At 60.2% G+C, this 18,021-nt stretch overlaps 1 protein-coding gene across 5 annotated transcripts in view; it reads left to right on the plus strand.

Annotated features, from left to right (window-relative positions):
• Positions 1-13,712, plus strand: part of FUBP3 (far upstream element binding protein 3) — a 51,486-nt gene extending 37,774 nt beyond the window's left edge. For all 5 annotated transcript variants that reach the window (XM_043566597.1, XM_043566598.1, XM_043566595.1 and 2 more), the window contains 9 exons: positions 65-165; positions 2,245-2,386; positions 5,961-6,121; positions 6,907-6,980; positions 7,243-7,323; positions 7,498-7,574; positions 9,942-10,013; positions 11,305-11,432; positions 12,333-13,712. In XM_043566597.1, the coding sequence (XP_043422532.1) occupies positions 65-165; positions 2,245-2,386; positions 5,961-6,121; positions 6,907-6,980; positions 7,243-7,323; positions 7,498-7,574; positions 9,942-10,013; positions 11,305-11,432; positions 12,333-12,341 (845 nt within the window). In that variant the 3' untranslated portion in view covers positions 12,342-13,712. The remainder of the gene's footprint in view (positions 1-64; positions 166-2,244; positions 2,387-5,960; positions 6,122-6,906; positions 6,981-7,242; positions 7,324-7,497; positions 7,575-9,941; positions 10,014-11,304; positions 11,433-12,332) is intronic.
• The last annotated feature ends 4,309 nt before the right edge of the window (positions 13,713-18,021 follow it).

Consider the following 18,021-nt stretch of genomic DNA (forward strand, 5'->3'; position numbering starts at 1 on the left):
CTGACCTTTGTTTCCAAGTTACATTTGGGCTTTTTCTAACCCAGTCTCTCCCTTTGTTCGGCAGACGATGGTGTTAGTCCGGAGAGAGCCGCACAAGTCATGGGGCCCCCAGATCGGTGTCAGCACGCAGCACACGTCATCAACGAGCTTATTCTTACAGCCCAGGTGAGTCCGGCTCTCTGGAGTTGGGACATGTCCCCTGCAAAAGCTGATAGTGCCAGCCAGGGTCTCGGGACAGCACCGCAGAGCAGTCGCGCCCTCTCGGTCACATTCTGGAACCCAGGTCTCTTGTCGGTTGCCTGCCTCTGGGGGCACAGCCGGCAGCCCCTCTGCCTCTGCCCTTTTCCTGCCTTCCCGTTTTTTTTGGTGCTAGCTTCTCGCTCTCCTGACTTTATTGTCCCAGGATCTAGCTTTTGTTCATTTGGTAAGTTCCTGGCTGTGGGAACTATCTCGAGAAGTACAGTGCAGGTCGCCAGGTTTCCAGCCATCGGGTGCACTGGGCACAGGACTATTCGGCGAACTCCCATCTTCGCTTCAGAAAGCACTTCAGGACCCCCCAGGTCTTCGGGCTGCCTTCAGGCCCTGGATTCCGCACACATCTCTGTCTCGGGGACGTGAGCAGGCGTGTGTGACACCGTTAACATCTCCACCCGCGCCCCGGTTGTGAAGTGCCCTGGGAGTCGCTGTGGCCGAGCTGGGTCGGTCGGCATGTCCCCTGAGGGAAATTTCAAAACACCTAGAGCTGAAGAGAGAGGCATGGGATGGGACACCACAGCCCAGCTCTGCTGTGAGCCGCGCGAGCTGGGACCGGTCCCCGCATCTCCCTGGGCCGCGTCCTCTCCCCCGCAGACCGAGGGGTGCGCGTCGGGCCGTGCCGCCCACGGGGTCCCCCAAGCCGTCAAGCGTCCGTGCTGAAGTTACGGGTTTATAGCCCCCTCCCCAGACTCCCCGAGTCAGCACACCTCGGAGAGGGGCTTGGGCTTCCTCTGGAGTTATGGGCGATTCTTAGGATCAGATGATCTCAGAAGAGAATCCCTCCGTGAGCCCAGCATCCTTTTTAGCAGAGAAGCGTCTACGGACCCGGAGCTGCGGAGGCACAAGCGGCACCTCCGAGAATCTGATACCTGCCGGGGAGTTGGCTCTGTGTGTGTGTGCACGCGCGTGTGTGTGCGAGCGGGCACGCGTTTAACGTCCGTCCCTAAAATCGCCACGTTTACTCACTGTTTGCGACTCGTAATAGCCGAGCGCAGGGAAAAAGGCACTCCAATCATCTCCGCTTTCTGCTGGTTTAGATTCTGGGTGAATGCTCCGTTTACTCTTTGTCAGCAGAGGCAGGTCTTGCCGAACGTTTGTCCGCTGTGTTGAACATCTGTTCAGCTTCTCCCTTCCGTGAAGGAGCTCTCAGCTGGACCAGGTTTGCCCTCAACAGATAAAGAAGATGAGGGGGCGCCTGGCTGGCTCAGTCGGTTAAGCCCCCGACTTCAGCTCAGGTCGTGACCTCATGGTTCGTGGGTTCGAGCCCCGCGTGGGGTTCTGTGCTGACAGCTCAGAGCCTGGAGCCTGCTTTGGATCCTGTGTCTCCCTCTCTCCCCCTCCCCCGCTTGCTCGCTCACTCTCTCCCTCTCTGTCTCTCAAAAATGAACGTTAAAAAACCAAACCAGATAGAGAAGATTTTAAATGCCGCAGCTCCAGAGTGACTCAGAGGACCAGGACCTCCGATGAGATTGGCTGCCCCCGAAGGAAAGGAACCTTCTGCTGGGTGTTGGCCTAGGGTGTTGGCTGAGGGATGTGCTCTCTGCTGGGGGCGCAGCGTGAGGAGTCAGAGGCCGCTCCGCCCCCAAACCAAGGGCCCAGCCGCGTGGCTTGTTCCCTCGGCCTCGGCGTGGAGGAGAAAACTGGCTCCTGATACCTGGACCGTAGGGCCCAGTCCCAAAGACTGCCCAGCAGAGGGGCGCTGGGCCTCAGACACCGGAGTTTATGTCTGACTGCCTGTTTTAGTTGGATGGTTCAGGGCTGTTTATGTAGCCGCCCACGTTAGCCTGCACACGTCCTCCCTGAACGCGCCTGTGATTGGTGTTAATTCCGGCTTTAAGAGAGCACTTCAGAATCTGAAACGTGAAAAGGTGCTCAGGTTCTAATGCGTGGCGTTGATTCCATCCCGTCACTTCACCTCCTCCCCGGAGATGAAAAGTGGTCCCGGTGGCAGTGGCAGAAATCGTCACTCGAGCTTTGCTTCCCTCCCAGGAAAGAGACGGCTTCGGAGGCCTCGCGGTGGCCAGAGGACGAGGCCGTGGCCGTGGCGACTGGAGCGTGGGTGCCCCCGGGGGCGTCCAGGAGATAACGTACACCGTGCCGGCGGATAAGTGCGGCCTCGTCATCGGCAAAGGTAAGGAGGAGGCACCGGGGTCTCCGACAGCAGACGGGTCCCGCACGGTCCCTCCAGAGCGCGCGGGCGGGTCTGTGTGCCGCACTCGACCCAACGTGCAGGGTCTGGGGCATCTGCTGCCTTCCGCGGGAACCCGACCGGGTCGGGTCTTCTCACGAACACGGGCAGAGCTAGTCGTTGGCTCCCGTGTGTGAACAGACAGCGGGGAAGACCCACCGGCAGCAGAGCAGGCGCCGGTTGTGGGCGAGGGGCCTCTTGGCGTTTGCCGATCGACTGATCGGCGATTCGCTTCCCTCTGAGGAACTTAGAGGAACGGTTAAGATCGTTCCTCAAGTGAAGAGTGCCGTCCGACAAGCATGTCACTTCCGGTCCTTAGTGGGCGTGGGCACTTGGGCCCTGTGGACACGCGGGAGGATGGTGTTTTACCCGATGGCTTTTCGGCCCGTCTCCCGTGAGTAGCAGACACCCCGCGGAGGGGAAGAGAAAACTGACGGGATCGTGGTTTCTGGGCTTTGTAGAGAGTGTTAGCAAGAAACCCTCGTTGGCGGCTGGTGTGGCCCCTCTCCACCCTTCCCTGCGAGCAAGGGAAGAGCAGGCAGACATCGCTGCGGCGGTGAAGGTGTCTCCGTGAGGGTACCGTCCGTGGGCCCTCGGGGGAGCCTCGCCGGGGGCAGCACGTGCGCGTTTGACAACCTGTGGGGGACGCAGAGACAGGCTCCGCCCCAGGGTTTCTCCAGTGTCCGCGACCACCAGCCCTCCCTGACCTGTCGGAGACGTGCTAAGGATCCACGGCGCGTGATCCGAGAACGTCTCCAACGGGGAGCTGAGGCTGCCTTAGCGCGCGCTCGTGCGCCTGCGCACGCCCTCCTGAGCCTCTCGGTCACCTTCTGGAGTCTGCGCTTAGCCCTGCCCGTGAAGTGTATACGCGCTTGTGTGTGTGCTCTTGCCAAATGCTTATCTCCCGTCGTCTCTTAGATTGTTTACCTTTCGGAGGTGGCAGGAACGGCGTGGGTTCGTTTTAATTTCCCGGCAGGGGATACGTGCTGATGAGCTTTTAGTGGATACTATCAGCTGCCCAGATGCTGTGTTAAGTCAGAGCCGCCCCCCCGGACCATCGGCCTGGCTGCTGCGAGATGAAAACCAGTAGGTGCCCGTAGGTTGAGAATCAGATCTAGGTTTCTGTGCCTTTTGAGAACCGTTTTGTCAGCGAGGTTTGACCGTGCGTCTCCTCTAGACCGGCAGAATCTCGCCGCCTTTACTGTGACCGCTCCCCGGAGTCCGTGAAACCTGGGTGCGGGCAAACGGCCCCTCGTCGTGTGTCCCCGCCAGAGTCCCGCTGGGCGACTCCCGCAGGAAGGTGACAGCAGTGCAAGGCGGTGACCGATCCTGTGTCCCGGGGCTCCGACAGCAGCCTCGATAACCCAGGGTTCGGCGAGCAGGGTCTCTCTCCCCGCCACGCACGCCGCACACGGGGGCTGGGTGTGAGGGGCGCGCCTTCTTCGGAGAGGCGCGTGGTGAGGGTGAGTGAGGGAGGCAGGAGAGGGAGCCACGGGCAGCCAGGCCCAGCTCCCCCCCCCCCCCCCCCCGGCTCCAGCCCTTGGACAGACGCTGCGCCTCCCGGGGCCCCTGCTGGATTTCCATGATAAATACAGCAGTGGTGACAGATAGTGTGGCCAGCCCTGCTCTTGTCAGCCGGGCCTTTTAGCAGGTTTGATTAATTGCTTTACGATTTCACGTCCAGCCGGGGGGCCGCTGGTGGGTCGCTTCTGCCCCCCATCAGGTGGAAGAATGGACAGGCTGCCGAATGCGTCTGTAGACAGCCACCATGTGCCAAGCTGGTGACCTCATTTTGAAGGAAGGTGAACTTAAATTAACTCCTTCCGGCCCCGTGCGGTTTTGTGGTGCCTCTTCACCTTCCGAGCGTGCTGCCCGGGCCTCCGGGATCGGGGCCTGCGGGGCCGCTGCTCTGGGGCCCGGCGGAGGACAGCCGGTCTGGGCTCGGCCTCAGACACACGCGCGGTTTGTGCGCTTGCCTCCAGAACCCGAGAACCCCGCGGCGTCTGGGGGGGGACTCAGGGCCTCGGCCCGTTCTTCTCTTTGTTGCGCCCCAGAGACACTTTGCCCAGGACTGGCAAAGCTGTTCACGTGTCATGGTGCAGAGAAAATAAATTCACGACCTGGGAGCGGGGGGCGGCAGTTCTGGGGCTGGGAGGGGCTCGCTTCTACCCGGGGGCCGGGGGAGCCGCTGTGGGCAGGCTTGCTGTGACTTCCACGTCGGTCAGTGCCCTTTGCTCGAGGGGGAAAACGCAGGGACGCTTTTCTGGAGCTGTAGCAGAACTTCACGTGCACGTCCCGACCCGTCAGTCTGCGGAGTGCTTTTTCATTTGCTTTTAAATTGAAGCCCACCCTCAACTAAACTGACATAGGCACCAGCCGATCTGCACCAGGCCCTCTCTCCGAAGGCCATCAGCCTCCTGGTTTCCTTCCTGTGGTGCCCGCCTTCAGGAAGCCTGGTGGGACCCCGGCTCCGTCTTTGCTTCCTGGCCCCACAGCGTCCCGTCGAGGACGAGATAAGACACAGGCTGGGCCTGCTCTTGGCAACCCCTCCTTGTCTACTTGCCCCAGCAGCGGGCTAGGGGGCCGGTTGTAGCTCAGGAAGGATGGTGGACGTGTTACCATGAAATGACAGATGTCATCTGAGGTTGGTTTTGACTCCGGGCCGGGTGGAGCGACACAGACTAGCCTTCGGTCTTTGCTTTTCATCACTTGGGGCTCTCTGGTCTCCTGCGCCAGATTTTCCACAGACTGTCTTTCTCTAATATTCGCAAAACTCTGCTCCCAAGTTTCCTCATACTCTGCGCGCGCCCCCCCCACCCCCCCAATGGAGCAGGACCGATCTGTAAGTTCTGTGAAATTTCTAAAGAAGAATCACACCATTGTGACACTGCTGGAGCCTTTGTTACGCAAATCTCATTAAGAGACTGGAACTCTCACGGGTTTTTCAAAGAGTCCAACTAAATTTTCATTACCTCGCTCCACCCAGGCCCCTGTGACCCCCATCTCGGCTGCTTCTCTGTCTAGACCTGCCCCCCCCGCCACCCCCGCCCACGGAGGAGGCAGGGACCCGAGCAGTGACAAGATGGGACGTTGGACGCCCGAGTGGGCTCCAGGCATTGTTGGAGCCGGAGGCCGTCTGTTGGCCCTGTGGAGGGGGGAGAACTGAGCGAGGCGGCCCACGCCGGGGCTCAGGGGGCCCCCATTGTACGAGGAGGATGGGGTGCCTTCCCTGGGCCTGGGAGGGCCGAGCTCCCTCGAGTGCATCCGGGCGCCCCGCGGTGTCTGCTTCAGCCTGGCTCGGAGGGAAGGACCAGCTTCGCTCACGAGTCCGGTTTTGCAGACGAGAGGGCCCTGGTGTTCAGAACCGGTTCGGAGTAAACCGAGGGCACTTCTCTCCCGGGCGAGGGCTGGGGCGCGGGCCCCGCCCTTCCCTCCTCTCCACGGCGGAATCCTCCAGAATGTCCGGCTCTGCCCCCACTGCCGCTTATCCTTGTGTCTCGTGTCCACCTGCCCGCAGGAGGTGAGAACATCAAAAGCATAAATCAGCAGTCGGGAGCGCATGTGGAGCTCCAGCGGAACCCCCCCCCCAGCACCGACCCCAGCCTGCGAGTATTCACCATCAGGGGCGTCCCTCAGCAGATCGAGGTGGCCAGACATCTCATAGATGAGAAAGTCGGTGTACGTACAGGGTTCTCCCTACCTGGCGTGACGAGAGCCGGGTTTCCTTTTGGGGTGTCCCGGGTGCCTGTCCTCCCCCAGAAGCTCGTACTTCCTGTGCTTTCCGGCCCTCGCGTGCCGTGAGGGCCACCCCTCCCGCTTTGCCACGGGGGGGGGGCGGGAGGGTCGGGGCCCGGGGCAGGGGGGGGGGAGGGGTGCCAGGCGAGGAAGGAAGCCCTCTGGCAGGTCTCCCCAAGGCCCCCACAGCTGAGCAGCTCAGGCCCAGAGCCGTGCGCCCCACAGGCTTAGATGAGCAGCCCGGGCAGCAGCCTTCCCCCCGGCGCTGCCCCGACTCCCGCGGGCCTGGCCCTGGCGGCCGGCCCTGCAGCGTTCATTGACTCTGGCTTTAGTTTCAGGCGCCTCAAAGCAGATAAAGAAAGGGAGTGTTGATGGAGGACAGATTGGCCACTGCTCACCTCAAAGGGGACATAGAATGGCAGAAAGAGCCATGGGCCCAAATTGACGGGAGAGTCGAGCAGGTTGGTCCCGACCCCCAGGGTGACACGCTAGGGCCGTTGTGGTGGTGCCAGCGTTGGCTGCGTGTGGTATCGGTCACTCCACGGGGCAGAAGCCGTTTCTGCAGAAAAAGTCCACCGTGGGGAAGCAAGGCTAGTGAGCGTCATAGGGTGTCTTGGCCTCCCTCGGCTCTGTCTCCCCGAAAGCGGTAGTTTGCCTCGGGGTGGGCCTGGGCGGAGGGCGGAGGTGCGGCCCGCAGGCAGTGAGAGCTCCCTCTGTGCCCATGACAGGGGACCAGTCTGGGAGCACCCGGAGCCTTCGGACAGAGCCCGTTCAGCCAGCCGCCCACGGCGCCTCATCAACAGTGAGTCTCACCTCGGTCTCTGCCTCGAGAGGCTCTCTCTTTCCAGCTGCTTCCAGGGAGGGCCAGCCAATAGCCTGAAGTTCTGGGCGTGGGCAGGTCCCATCCCTTTGGCCCTGTCCGCTGGCCCCTCTGTGTCTAGCCTGTTCGTAGCCCGCTGAGCGGTCCCGGGGTGAGAGCCTTCCCGGAGGCCTTCCTGGAGGCGGAGGGCCTCCCGGCCCAGGCCCTCAGGCACTGTGTTCATTGATTCTTCACTTTCTTGCAGTGCTTTTCCTCCGAGGAGCTCGGCCTGCTTCCCCAGCATCGCTGCTAAGGTGAACGGAAACCCCCCCAGCACCCCTGTGAGGTGGGTGACTTCTCGCTCCGTCGGGACGGGTGGCACTGGGGCCCCGGCCACTGCCGGTAGGGGGCGGGGGAGCAGCGAAGGGCGAGGGCGAGGCCGGCGTGGCGGGAGGGGGCCCCAGGCCAGGAGGAGGGGGTGTGACCTGCTCTGGGACGAATGACCCTCTCGTCTTCCCAGCGGTCCTCCGGCCTTCCTGACCCAGGGATGGGGCAGCACCTACCAGGCGTGGCAACAGCCCACCCAGCAGGTCCCAAGTAAGTGACTCGGGAGGAGGCGGGACCGTGCGCGCCGCGCGGAGGCCGAGGGCCTGCTGTGTCTGACACGCGGGCTGGGGAGCCGCCGGCAGGCCCTGCGGAGACGGAGTGTATGTGGGTCTCGGCGGCTGCCCGGCTGAGCGGCCGGCTCCCTCCCGTCCACCTCTCGGGGCTGCCTTTCCCTTCCGCTCTGTCCTTCTCAGGGCCGCACTCCTGTCCGCTCTGCTCCCACCGCCGGGCAGGAAGGCCTAGGGGTTGGGCCTGGCCCTGCCCTCCTTTCTCCCCCAGGCTGTGCCCGCTTTCGGGGCTCCCCGCCCACTCCCCACCGTGGCTCCCCACGGTGACCATCTCCCCTCCTCGTCTCCAGCGCGGTCTTAGAAAGGCTGTTCTTTCTACCTCCTGGACTTGCCGGAGGATGAGCCGTGCCGTGCCGGGTGATGCCTCTCCCGACAGCTGGTTGTAAGAGAGGGGCCCCCGCAGCCCGCCCTCCGGCCCCCACGTGGCCTCCTGAGTCGCTCCCGAGCTTTATTGCTGGTACAGCCTTCGAAAACAAGAACGAGACAAAAAGCTCACCCTCAGATGTGGGGGCCCTCTGAAGCGGCCGCCTGTGTTTGGAAAGGGTCCTGTGATCTGTCTGCACGAGGTCCTTGCGGCTCTGCCCCCGAGGGCCCGAGCCCGCGTTCTGGGCTCCCCTCCCGCCCCCCCGGGCGCGGCTGGACAAGCCCGCGTGGAAGCCGACTCGGGGCGGCCCTCCGCACGGTCCCCTTCTCTGGGCCCCCGTCTGGTCGTCTGTGGCACGAAGGGTTTAGACTGCATTCCCCCCGTACCCGGGAGGTCTGAGATGGCACGCTTGCCTTCTGTCGTTCCTTTTCTTCCGCGGTATTTGTGAGGCGTCTCAAACGCACGGGATACCGTCGAGAATTGTCCCGCCGACTCGTGCGCCCCGCCTGGTGTCCGCCGGGCCCGGGTTTCACGGCGCCCGTTTTGTCCCAGAGCCTCTTCCCGTTTTCTTTCCTTCTGTGCCGGTCAGCTTTAGGGCCCTCAGGACAGGAGGTGACCCGGGTCGGGTTCACATTTGCCCCAGCGTCGAGGACCGAGACTCTGAGAAAGTCCTAGACTTGGGGCAAGTGACAGGGGCCATGGCGTCCCTCCGGAGGGGAGCTGACCCTGGGGCCACGGTTCCGCGGAGGCCCAGCCCGGCCGCCCGCCTCGGCCCAGGTTGGCCAGGAGGGCTTGGCAGAGGCACGCGGGACGGGTCCCAGAAAGCACCGTCGGGGCCTGGCTTCCTGCCGCCGTTCCCAGCCTTCGCCGTTGCCAGCCCTCTGGGTCTGACGGAGGAGCCCTTGGTGCCGCCCCCCCCCCCCCCCCCCCCGCCCCGGCCTCCGAAACTGCCTCATTCCAATCCCAGCCTCGTCCGGAGTCCCTTCCTGCCCCACCGGGAGGATGGGGGTGGTCTTCTCCCCTCCGTTCCCCCCACCTCACTTCTTCCCGAGCCCCACACACAGACTGCCCCGCCCCCCCCCCCCCCCCCCCCCCCCCTCCTCAGATGCAGTAAATTAACTCGAGGGGAAGACACTTTGCCGTGAACGTGGGCACCATAGCACGTGCTGCCTGCCGGCCGCCAACTGCAATGGTGACAGAAAACAGGACGCTTCAGGGGTCTTAGCAGGTGACGCGAAAGCCAGCCCTGACCTCGGCAGAAAGGAAGGCCCCGACTTGTCGCCCCGCTCCAGGCTTCTCGTCCCTCCACGCCCGGGGCTGGCCGCTGCCACCCTGTTCCGCAGCCCAGCCCTCGCGGCCCGCACCACACAGAGCACACACCCCGGGGGGTGCACTGGACGCGACCCCACGCGCCTCCTCTCCCGCTCCGCTCCTGTCCCGGAAAGGCGCGAAGCCAGATTGGGATCAGGCGCACGGGGTGGCCCGCGGCCCTTCTGCCGTGTGGCCCTCGTCTTCCCGTCCTCACCGCGGCGGTCTCTGGGCCGTTTTCCCTGTACTCTGCTCGTCCAGGGTGAAAGCCGCCAATTCTCGAACAGAAGGGCCAGGGGAAGGGTGCGGGCAGCACCACTTGGATCTTCTGTCCCGTTTGACGGCCGATCCGGGGAGCCTCAGACACAGTCGCCCCGGCCCCGGGGCTCCCTGCGGCTCGGATCTCCGCCCGAAGGGTCCAGGCCGGTCCCGCCAGTCGCGGTGGGGGGGGACAGCCGTCCCGCCCGGCCCCACCCTTACGGGGACCGTAGTCGCACCCGTCTGGCCCGTCGGCCTGTCCCCGCGGCCAGCCTGCTGCCGCCTTCCCGGGCCACGGGGCCTGGAGCCACAGAGCCGGGCCCGGCGCCGGGGGCCTGACCCTTTGTGTTCTCCGCACAGGCCAGCAGAGCCAGCCGCAGAGCAGCCAGCCCGACTACAGCAAGGCCTGGGAAGACTATTACAAAAAACAGAGTGAGTGCGGCGGCCTTCCGAGCAAGCAGAGCCCTGGGCCCAGAGGCCCCACGCCTTAGGCTTCGTCGGCCCTGCCTCCCCGTCACCTTTGTTCTTCAACGCTTTCCCTGTGTGACTCGATCTCAGTCCTGCCTTTGTCTCCCCGGGTCCCTGTGTGTCTGTCAGAGGAGACGTCCCCCCCGCCCCCCAACCCCTTCTGGATGCCACAGGGCCTGAGGACAGCTCAGGGCCGGCTCTCCCTGCCTCGGCCGCCCCCTTTAGAACCACTTGGCCAGGACTCAGACCAGCCAGGCGTCCTCTTCCGCGACCGGCTTTTTCTGGTCGTTTCCGGGTGGGGAAGAGGAAGAACAAAACTCAGGGCGGGAGTCTAAAATTGGAGGGGGTGTTGAGGTGCTGGCCTCCCGCCTCGAGGAAGCTCATTTTCTTAGCTGTGCCAGAAACAAAACCCATCTTTTTAACGAGAGAAGGAAGAGATTTGGGAACAGCAACCAGAAAAGCCCCCAAATAACTCATTGAAAATTCGTGCGACATCCTCTGTATGTGTTTGCGAAACTGCCGAGCCACAGTGGCTGTCGGGGAAGACGGCTCACGTGCCTTGATTTCGAAGGGTGTCACCTGCTGGTTGGAGCGGCTCAGGTCAGAGGCCGCTGAGGAGATGTTCGCCCTGGTGTTTGGGATCATCACCAGGTGGACAGCCCTTCCAGGGACTTCGATGGGGGTCAGGGAGGTTATCGGCACCCCAAGCACCTGCTGACAGGCCAGATGCCCCGTCTTCCCCAGACCTCCCGAGTCTAGACTCCCAGACATACGTGGGCCTGTGTTTCCAGCCCTGGTGGGATAGGCCCCTCCGCACAGGTGCAGCCCACACCCAAGCCAGGTACTTACACTCTTTTCCCTCTTCCCGCCTCTCTCTCTCTCTCTCTCTCTCTCTCTCTCTCTCTCTCTCTCTCTCTCTCTCTCCCCCCCTCTGTCTCTCTCTGTCTCTCTCTGTCTCTCTCTCTGGCACTGGCAGCCGACGGGGCAGGCAGACAGGTGCAGAGAAGAGAGAAGACAGACAAGAGGGTCCCGTAGGGGCGGAGCAGGGCCAGGAGCACGAGGCTAATGGCACCTTCTTGCGGCAGGCACGCGGGCCGCGCCCGACCACCCCGGCCCCGGCCCTGCTGACGTCCAGCGCCTGTTCCGGCCGCCCCCGAGCCTTTGGGAAGGGACCCCTCCAAGCTGGCAGTGTCCCCGACCTCCCCCCGCCACGTGTCCGCCCCCGGTAACCCCTGTCCTCTCCTCTGTCGGTCAGGTCACGCCGCCAGCGCTGCCCCTCCGGCCAGCTCCCCGCCGGACTACACGATGGCCTGGGCCGAATATTACAGACAGCAGGTCGCGTTCTACGGGCAGACGTTAGGACAGGCTCAGGCCCACAGCCAGGTGCGTCGCCGGCCAGCAGGCCCGGCCCCCAGCCCCTTTCCCCGGAGCCTGGGTGTGCACCCGGCCACGGCCACGCCGGCCCCCTCCTCGCCCCGGAGAGAGCGGGTTTGGGGCAAGCGGGGGAGGGATTGGCTGGGCAGCCCCTGGGAGGAAGGCGCCTCACGCCCGGTGCCGAGTGGCACTCAGCTTCCCCGGCTGTCGGGGAGTGCGCCCAGACGGAGGACCCGAGGCGGGCTTGGCGTCACGGTAGGGACCGTGGGGGTCACGGTCCTTGAAGAGGGCAGCGTGGCCTCACTGTCACCCTTGGCCCCGGCCAGCGGTGAGGGGCGGGCGACAGGAGGGTGAGTCCGCAGCGTCTGCGGGCCCGACAGGGCAGGGCGCCCGGCCTTCATCCCGCGCGGAAACCCGCTCGGCTCTCGTCCGGTCAGAAGCCAGAAGCCGGTTTCTTATTAACGTAGGGAACGTGGCGAGATCCTCCCACAGAGCATTTTTCAGGTGACCCGACGCCAGCCAGGTCCCTGTGGACGGCGTGTCGGTCACCACAGGCCCCGGGCCCAAAGCTCGCCGGTCATCTCACCGCCAAAATTGGCCCTCTGTGCCCGGGGCCCCGCGGAGACAGGGGACGGGGCTGACGGGTGGCCGAGGACAGCTCTCTCGCGCCCGCTCCCCTGCCCCACACCGCGGTGTCCCTTGCTTGGAGAGCCACCCAGGACCTCCTGTTCAGGAGAGGGTTTGTCTGGGCCAGGTCCCGTGGCGCGGAGACATTGGCTCGTGTGTGTGTGTGTGTCCACGCCTGTTGAGGGGCCGGAGGGGGGAGGGTGACCTGTCACCCCCTGCCGACAGAGACGAGGACATGAGAGGTGGCCTCACAGACTAACTTCTGTCCCCTTCCTTCCCCAGGAGCAGTAGGACGGCGGCCCCCAGTGCTCTTCTCCCCGAAATCGTTGTGAGCGAAAACCCGTTTGTAACAGAGGTTTATAGATTTGCAAACCTTTTGATGAAGAACTTTTGTTTTGTTCTGTGAAACACTATATTTAGATTAACAGGACTTTTCTAAAAATCGGGAAAAATTCGTTACTAAAAACGGCTGATAATTTCTGTTTCATTGTTCTTGTTTGTTATTTCAAACGTGTAAGCTCTGGGATTCTTTTTGGAGCAGTGCCTACAGATTCAGGCACCAGAATGTGCCTCAGAGCAGTGACATTTCAACACGGTGTGTTTTCGTTTCGTTTCGTTTCGTTTCGTCGCGCGTCTTTTTATTTACAGTTTTTTGGTGTTTTTTTTTTTTTTTTTTTTTTTTCTGTTGCGACAGAAAGTGGCTTGGAAATCTTAGGTGGTATGTAACAAATTCTTTTAAAAATTTTTAAACAGTATTTAAATATTCTTAAATGTGTAAATTCATTAAATGTTTTACTTCTAATTTCTTGTATCTTGGCTGTCTGGTTTTACTGCATTTTTTAAAAAAAACTGAACTATTATGTATTGTAATTAATTATGTGAATTCTGAATTGAGACAGAGAATTGTATTGCTGTCCAACAGGGATTGGGAGGGGGCATTTTATAGGGTTTGTATAATTTCTAGAGTGCTAAAGGGGTAATATAAAATGTTCTTGTGTTTAGCATACGTTTTTTTTTCGTGTCTCCATTACCATTTGCAACTGTGTATCTAAGACCTCCAAGCTGGTTTTAAAAACAAAACGAAAAACCTTTCTCTCTTCTCTCAGAAATATAAATACTGTTATTTTTAATATTAAAAAGAAATCCGATATAACTTTTAACAAACACTGTGGCACATTAAACCGCGTAAAAATGTAGTAACTATTTTTTTAATTCCAAGGTGTTTCCTTCCTTTGTCCTTTGAGATATTTTCTTAGTATTTGTCAAATTAACTAGACGAATAAATAAATCTAGTATTAACCACAATATGAATTAAATGATTTTGATTTAATAAAAGGGATAATATGATCTCCGACGTTTACCGTAGTGTATCTTGTACAGATAACATGTATTTTTAAAGGAAAGAAAAACGGAATCGAAGCTGTTTTTCCTTGCATTTTTCATTGATCTGAGGGACATTCCGTTTGAAATGTACCGACGTTACAGTCTCTTTTTTTCTCCTTATTTTCCTTATAATGCTTGAAATGTCTAACTATTAAAAAAAAGGCAATTGGAAAATGTTATGCATGTTGTTTAAAAAAAAAGCGTTCTTTTTATTTGACTGACAATTCATTTTACACTCTATATAATAAAATTTCCACAAGACGTCTTGTGGGCGAAGTATTTTTAGTCTGTTCGCTTTCCTGTCGCTCGTTCAGCCCCCTGCCCCCTGCCCCCCTGCCCCCTGCCCCCTGCCCCCTGCCCCCGGCCATAAAATCGAGCGAAGATTCTTGCAGTTCGTAGCCAGCTCGTCCTGCGCGAACATCAGCCCGACGTAGCTGGGGCCCGGCTCGTTAAGCTCATTTTATTTTAAAGGCTTCGCAGAAGCAGACGGCCTGACTGACGGGAGAGCCTCGATCACCACCAGCCCCTCTTACCTGTCCCATCTGGCCGGGGGGGCTGTGACACCGAGACGTCAATAGCGAGTTTCCTCACCGCTGTCATGCTAAGTGGGGCCGGAAGATTCATCGAAGGGAGGTTGTGACCAGCTCTGCAGCCAGATCAGCACGCTTCCCGAAACTGAGTCGGCACACAGCCTCCCTCCGCCCGCCCGCCTCCCCACACCCCTCCCGGGCACGCGGGGCGGCCAGGCCGGGGACGTCAGGGCTGCTCTGGGCCCGGTGCCCTTGGCCTGCCTTCCACGCTGTCCTAGGCTGCCCGGCCGCTCCCTCCGGGGCCCCGAGCCCCGCCGAGGGATACCGGGGGCTGGGAGACCCGGAAAGCCCCAGCGAATGTGCCTTCTTCCCGTGTTCCCGTTAAGGAAACAAAAGCGGGGGGGGGGGGGTCCTTACCCACAGGTTCGAGTCACAGAGGGCCCTGCCGTTTCAGGACAGGGCGTGACCGTGTGGGCCCTGCTCTAGAGGGGACTGAGGAAGACAGAGGAGCCTTGTACTCCGCTTTCTCCTTCCCTCCTTTCCTTTCCGGTCGGTTAAAGCAACGGGCTCTGAACACAGCTCCCGACTTTTAATATTTGACAACGCCCTCCCACGGCCGCTAGCTTTACATGTGAGTCATTGCCTCGTGTAGACGTCCGGTGCTGCGAGCACCCCGTGTAGAACCCTCGGTGGGGGGGGGGGGGGGGGGGGTGCGTGCGTTTCCAGTGTGGGTCCCTTTTCTCTTCACCCCAAGCTCTAAGAGGAGGGGGGGGGAGCATCTGTGGCTCCTCGAGGCCGAAAAGGGGTGTGGACGGCAGCCGTGCGGAGGCCTGTTGAGAGCCGGAAGACAAAAAGATGTGGCATCTTTAACTACACCTCTAGAGAATCGAGTTTGACGTTGAGAAATTGAATAGTAAAAGCCACTTGGAAAGAAGGAGGGGCGGGCGGGAGGAGGGCATAAACGCTGATGATGGGAATGGGAATTGGGGAGAGGGCATTACAGAGAAGACTTCCTTCTAATTCATCTTCCAAGCTCTGTGCCAAAACAGCATTTGGCATGGTTCACAGGGAGCGATTGTGTGATAATGAACCCTAAGGTGTCCCTTAATTGAAGACTGAGCATTGCGGTTCGTGCCAAGAGTCGTAAATGGTGCAGGCTTGCGGGAGGATGCATTTTCTTAAATGTATCGGTAAGTACAGATTAGCGTTTGTCCCCAGTGAAATGCCCATACTATAAATTATGGAAATCTCTCTCTCTCTCTCTCTCTCTCTCTCTCTCTCTGTCTCTGATGCAACCTTTTATTGAAGCGGGGGAAGGCGGGGTATAGTGCAGCAGGAGGCAGGGGGGAAAGTTTGCAAGCATATGAAATTTGGCCCTTCATTAACATGGCGCCCACAGAAGAGGGTTTTCATCAGCTGTCTGGTGTCCTGGAAGGAAGGCCAAAGTGCTCGAAATGTACCAAGTTCAGCGATTGTGTTCCATTAAGAAAGCTGCACGGTCATCACTGAAAGGACAGTCTGGGTTTGGGGAGGCGGGGGTGGGGCGGGTGCCCAGTCTGACTCCAGAACCCTGCCCCCCCCCTCTCCCACCCACCACCACACGCCCCCGGACTTGGCCTCGGCCCGCCTCCCCAGGGCAGTGTTCAAGGACTGGGCTGGGCTGTTACCGAACGACCCAAGAGTTTGGGCTGGGGGTGGGGAGTGCTCCCGACAGCGTGCTCCATCGACGTCCCTGCCCTCTCAGCGGGTGGGGGGGGTGCCATCTTTTCAGTGTCCCTTTTCAGGGGTGACCGTCCGTGGTGCCCTGCAGCCCCCACAGTCGGGTTGGGGCTGGGGCCCAGATGGCATGAGACAGCACCCCGCCCACGAGGGCGTTTGGACGCCACGGAGCCTCAGCTCCCAGCCGGCTGCGATGGCACAGTTTTCCGAGCCCCACTTCTGGTCCCCGGGGACCCAGCCGGGTTTGGTTTTTTTTTTTAGACAGGCTAATGCAAATGGTCCTAACAGACTCTTAGAGATTAATGGCCAGAAAGTGGCTTGACATTCAGTTCCGCGGGGGGTGCTGGCCCTGGGTCCGTGCCTGGCGTGGGGTGGAAGGGGAAGTCAAGGAACCCCCGTAACAACAAAGCTCCTTGCTGGCCTTTGTCCCGAGGGACTTCTAGCAGCATCTAGCAAGGGAGTTCTGGTCCCTTCCCAGAGGAGACGGATGAAGGTCTCCATGTCTTGGAGGGGAGACAGGAGGGTCCTTCCCATTTCACAGCCGAGGGCTCCGCGTGACTTCAGCGGTCATCCAGATGCCCTGCCCTCGTTCAGACAAGTGGAGGGGCCGGTTCTGTGCCAAGTTCTATGCTGTGCTCATCCAGGGCTGCATTCGAGAGCCCACAGGAGCGTCAGGACCGCCAAGTGAGGCAGCCAAGATGGTGGGGGAGTGGCCGTGAAAGTTAGCGTTGAGCGCCGACCGTGGGCCAGGCCCTGTGAGGCCCTTACAGCCGACCGTTGTCTTCCGTTCCGCATTTACGAATGTCCCTGCTCACCAACGGTTGTGTGTAATCTCCAGATGAACACCCACCGCGCTTCCGTGGATGTTCTCGGCCAAAAAAATACAATCGGAGTTGCGCGACCCACGGGTCTCTCGCCAAGGGAAACAGAGGCAACGCGCTGCCTGCCCGTCACGGCTCTGGGGCTGTAGGCAAGTGTCCGTCTGGCGGTCTATTCAGTGCCACGGTTTTGCAACGTTTGTGCTTCCTGTGGGTGGTTTCGCTGCTGAAAATGGCCCTGAGCACGGTGCCGTCCAATAGTCCTAAGTACAAGCAGGCAGTCGGTGTCAGTGAACCGACAATATGTATGAAATAAGGTGTTTGTATTTTTTTGTACCTATTTATTTCATTTAATCTCTACACCCCAACGTGGGGCTTGAACTCATGACCCCAAGCTCAAGCGTCACGCGCTCCTCCGGCTGAGCCAGCCGGGCGCCCCAAATAAGGGTCTTTACTGTTTTATGAAGTTTGCTTATTTTCGTTTTGAGAGAGCGCACAAGCCGGGGAGGAACAGACAGAGAGAGGGAGACAAGAGAGAATCCCAAGCGGGTTCCGCACGGTCGGCACAGAGCCCGACGCTCGGACCGTGAGATCGTGACCTGAGCCGAGATCCAGAGTCGGACGCTTAACCGACAGAGCCAGCCGGGCGCCTCCAGATAAGGTGTCTTTAAACACGCATTAAACACGGTTACGTGCCGGTGGGGGAAACGCTGTGGCCAGAGGCGTGAAGGGACCTAACCTTGTGTCTCCCCTGGGAGCGATGGTGCCCTCTTCCCCGATTCAGCTTCTGGGAGACTTTATAGAGCGTAACTGCGGCAGCGGCGTGGAGGGTATAAATGCACCGACACTCGAGCTTGGGTGTGAGCACTGCCCCCACCGCTGTGACCTAAGGCACATTATTCAGCACTCCGTGCCCCCAGCTCCCTCAACTGCAGCGTGGGGTTGAGAACTATCCACCTGGCCAGGGGCTGAGTTAGGATTCAATGACAAGTATGTAGAGCACTCGACATCTGCTTCGTGATGAGCACCCAAAACATGGCAGCTCATGGTAATGACTGAGTCCAGGACCTCTGACTGTTCCAGTGGCTTTTCCCATTCCGCGGCGAGTGCCAGGGGCTGACTGTGCGATCTGAAAAAGGCATCAGCCTCGCTACTGACCCTCTCTCTGGCTTCTTCCGGGCTCTCCCGGTCTCCCCCAGGATTCTAGGACCCCCAGATCAAGTTTGTTGGTCCCCCAAAGCCATGGCGGCCAGGCCGTTAGGAAAGAGCGGCCTTCGTGGGCAGGTGGGGCAACTCTGGGAGAAGCCAGGACCCCACCCACCCACCCAAACACACACACACACACATCGCCGTGTGCCACAGATGTGTGGGCTGGCCAGCGCGCGGGGGTGCGGATCGAGGCTGCTCCATTCTGGCCTGAAAGCTGATGTTCAAGGCAATCCTATTGCAAGCACACGGAGAAGGAGTTTGATCCTTTGTGTCTCGCCCTCTCGCATCAGATTCTCTAATCGGGACCCCCTG

The sequence above is a fragment of the Prionailurus bengalensis genome, chromosome D4, assembly GCF_016509475.1.
Source record: "Prionailurus bengalensis isolate Pbe53 chromosome D4, Fcat_Pben_1.1_paternal_pri, whole genome shotgun sequence".
NCBI lineage: Eukaryota > Metazoa > Chordata > Mammalia > Carnivora > Felidae > Prionailurus > Prionailurus bengalensis.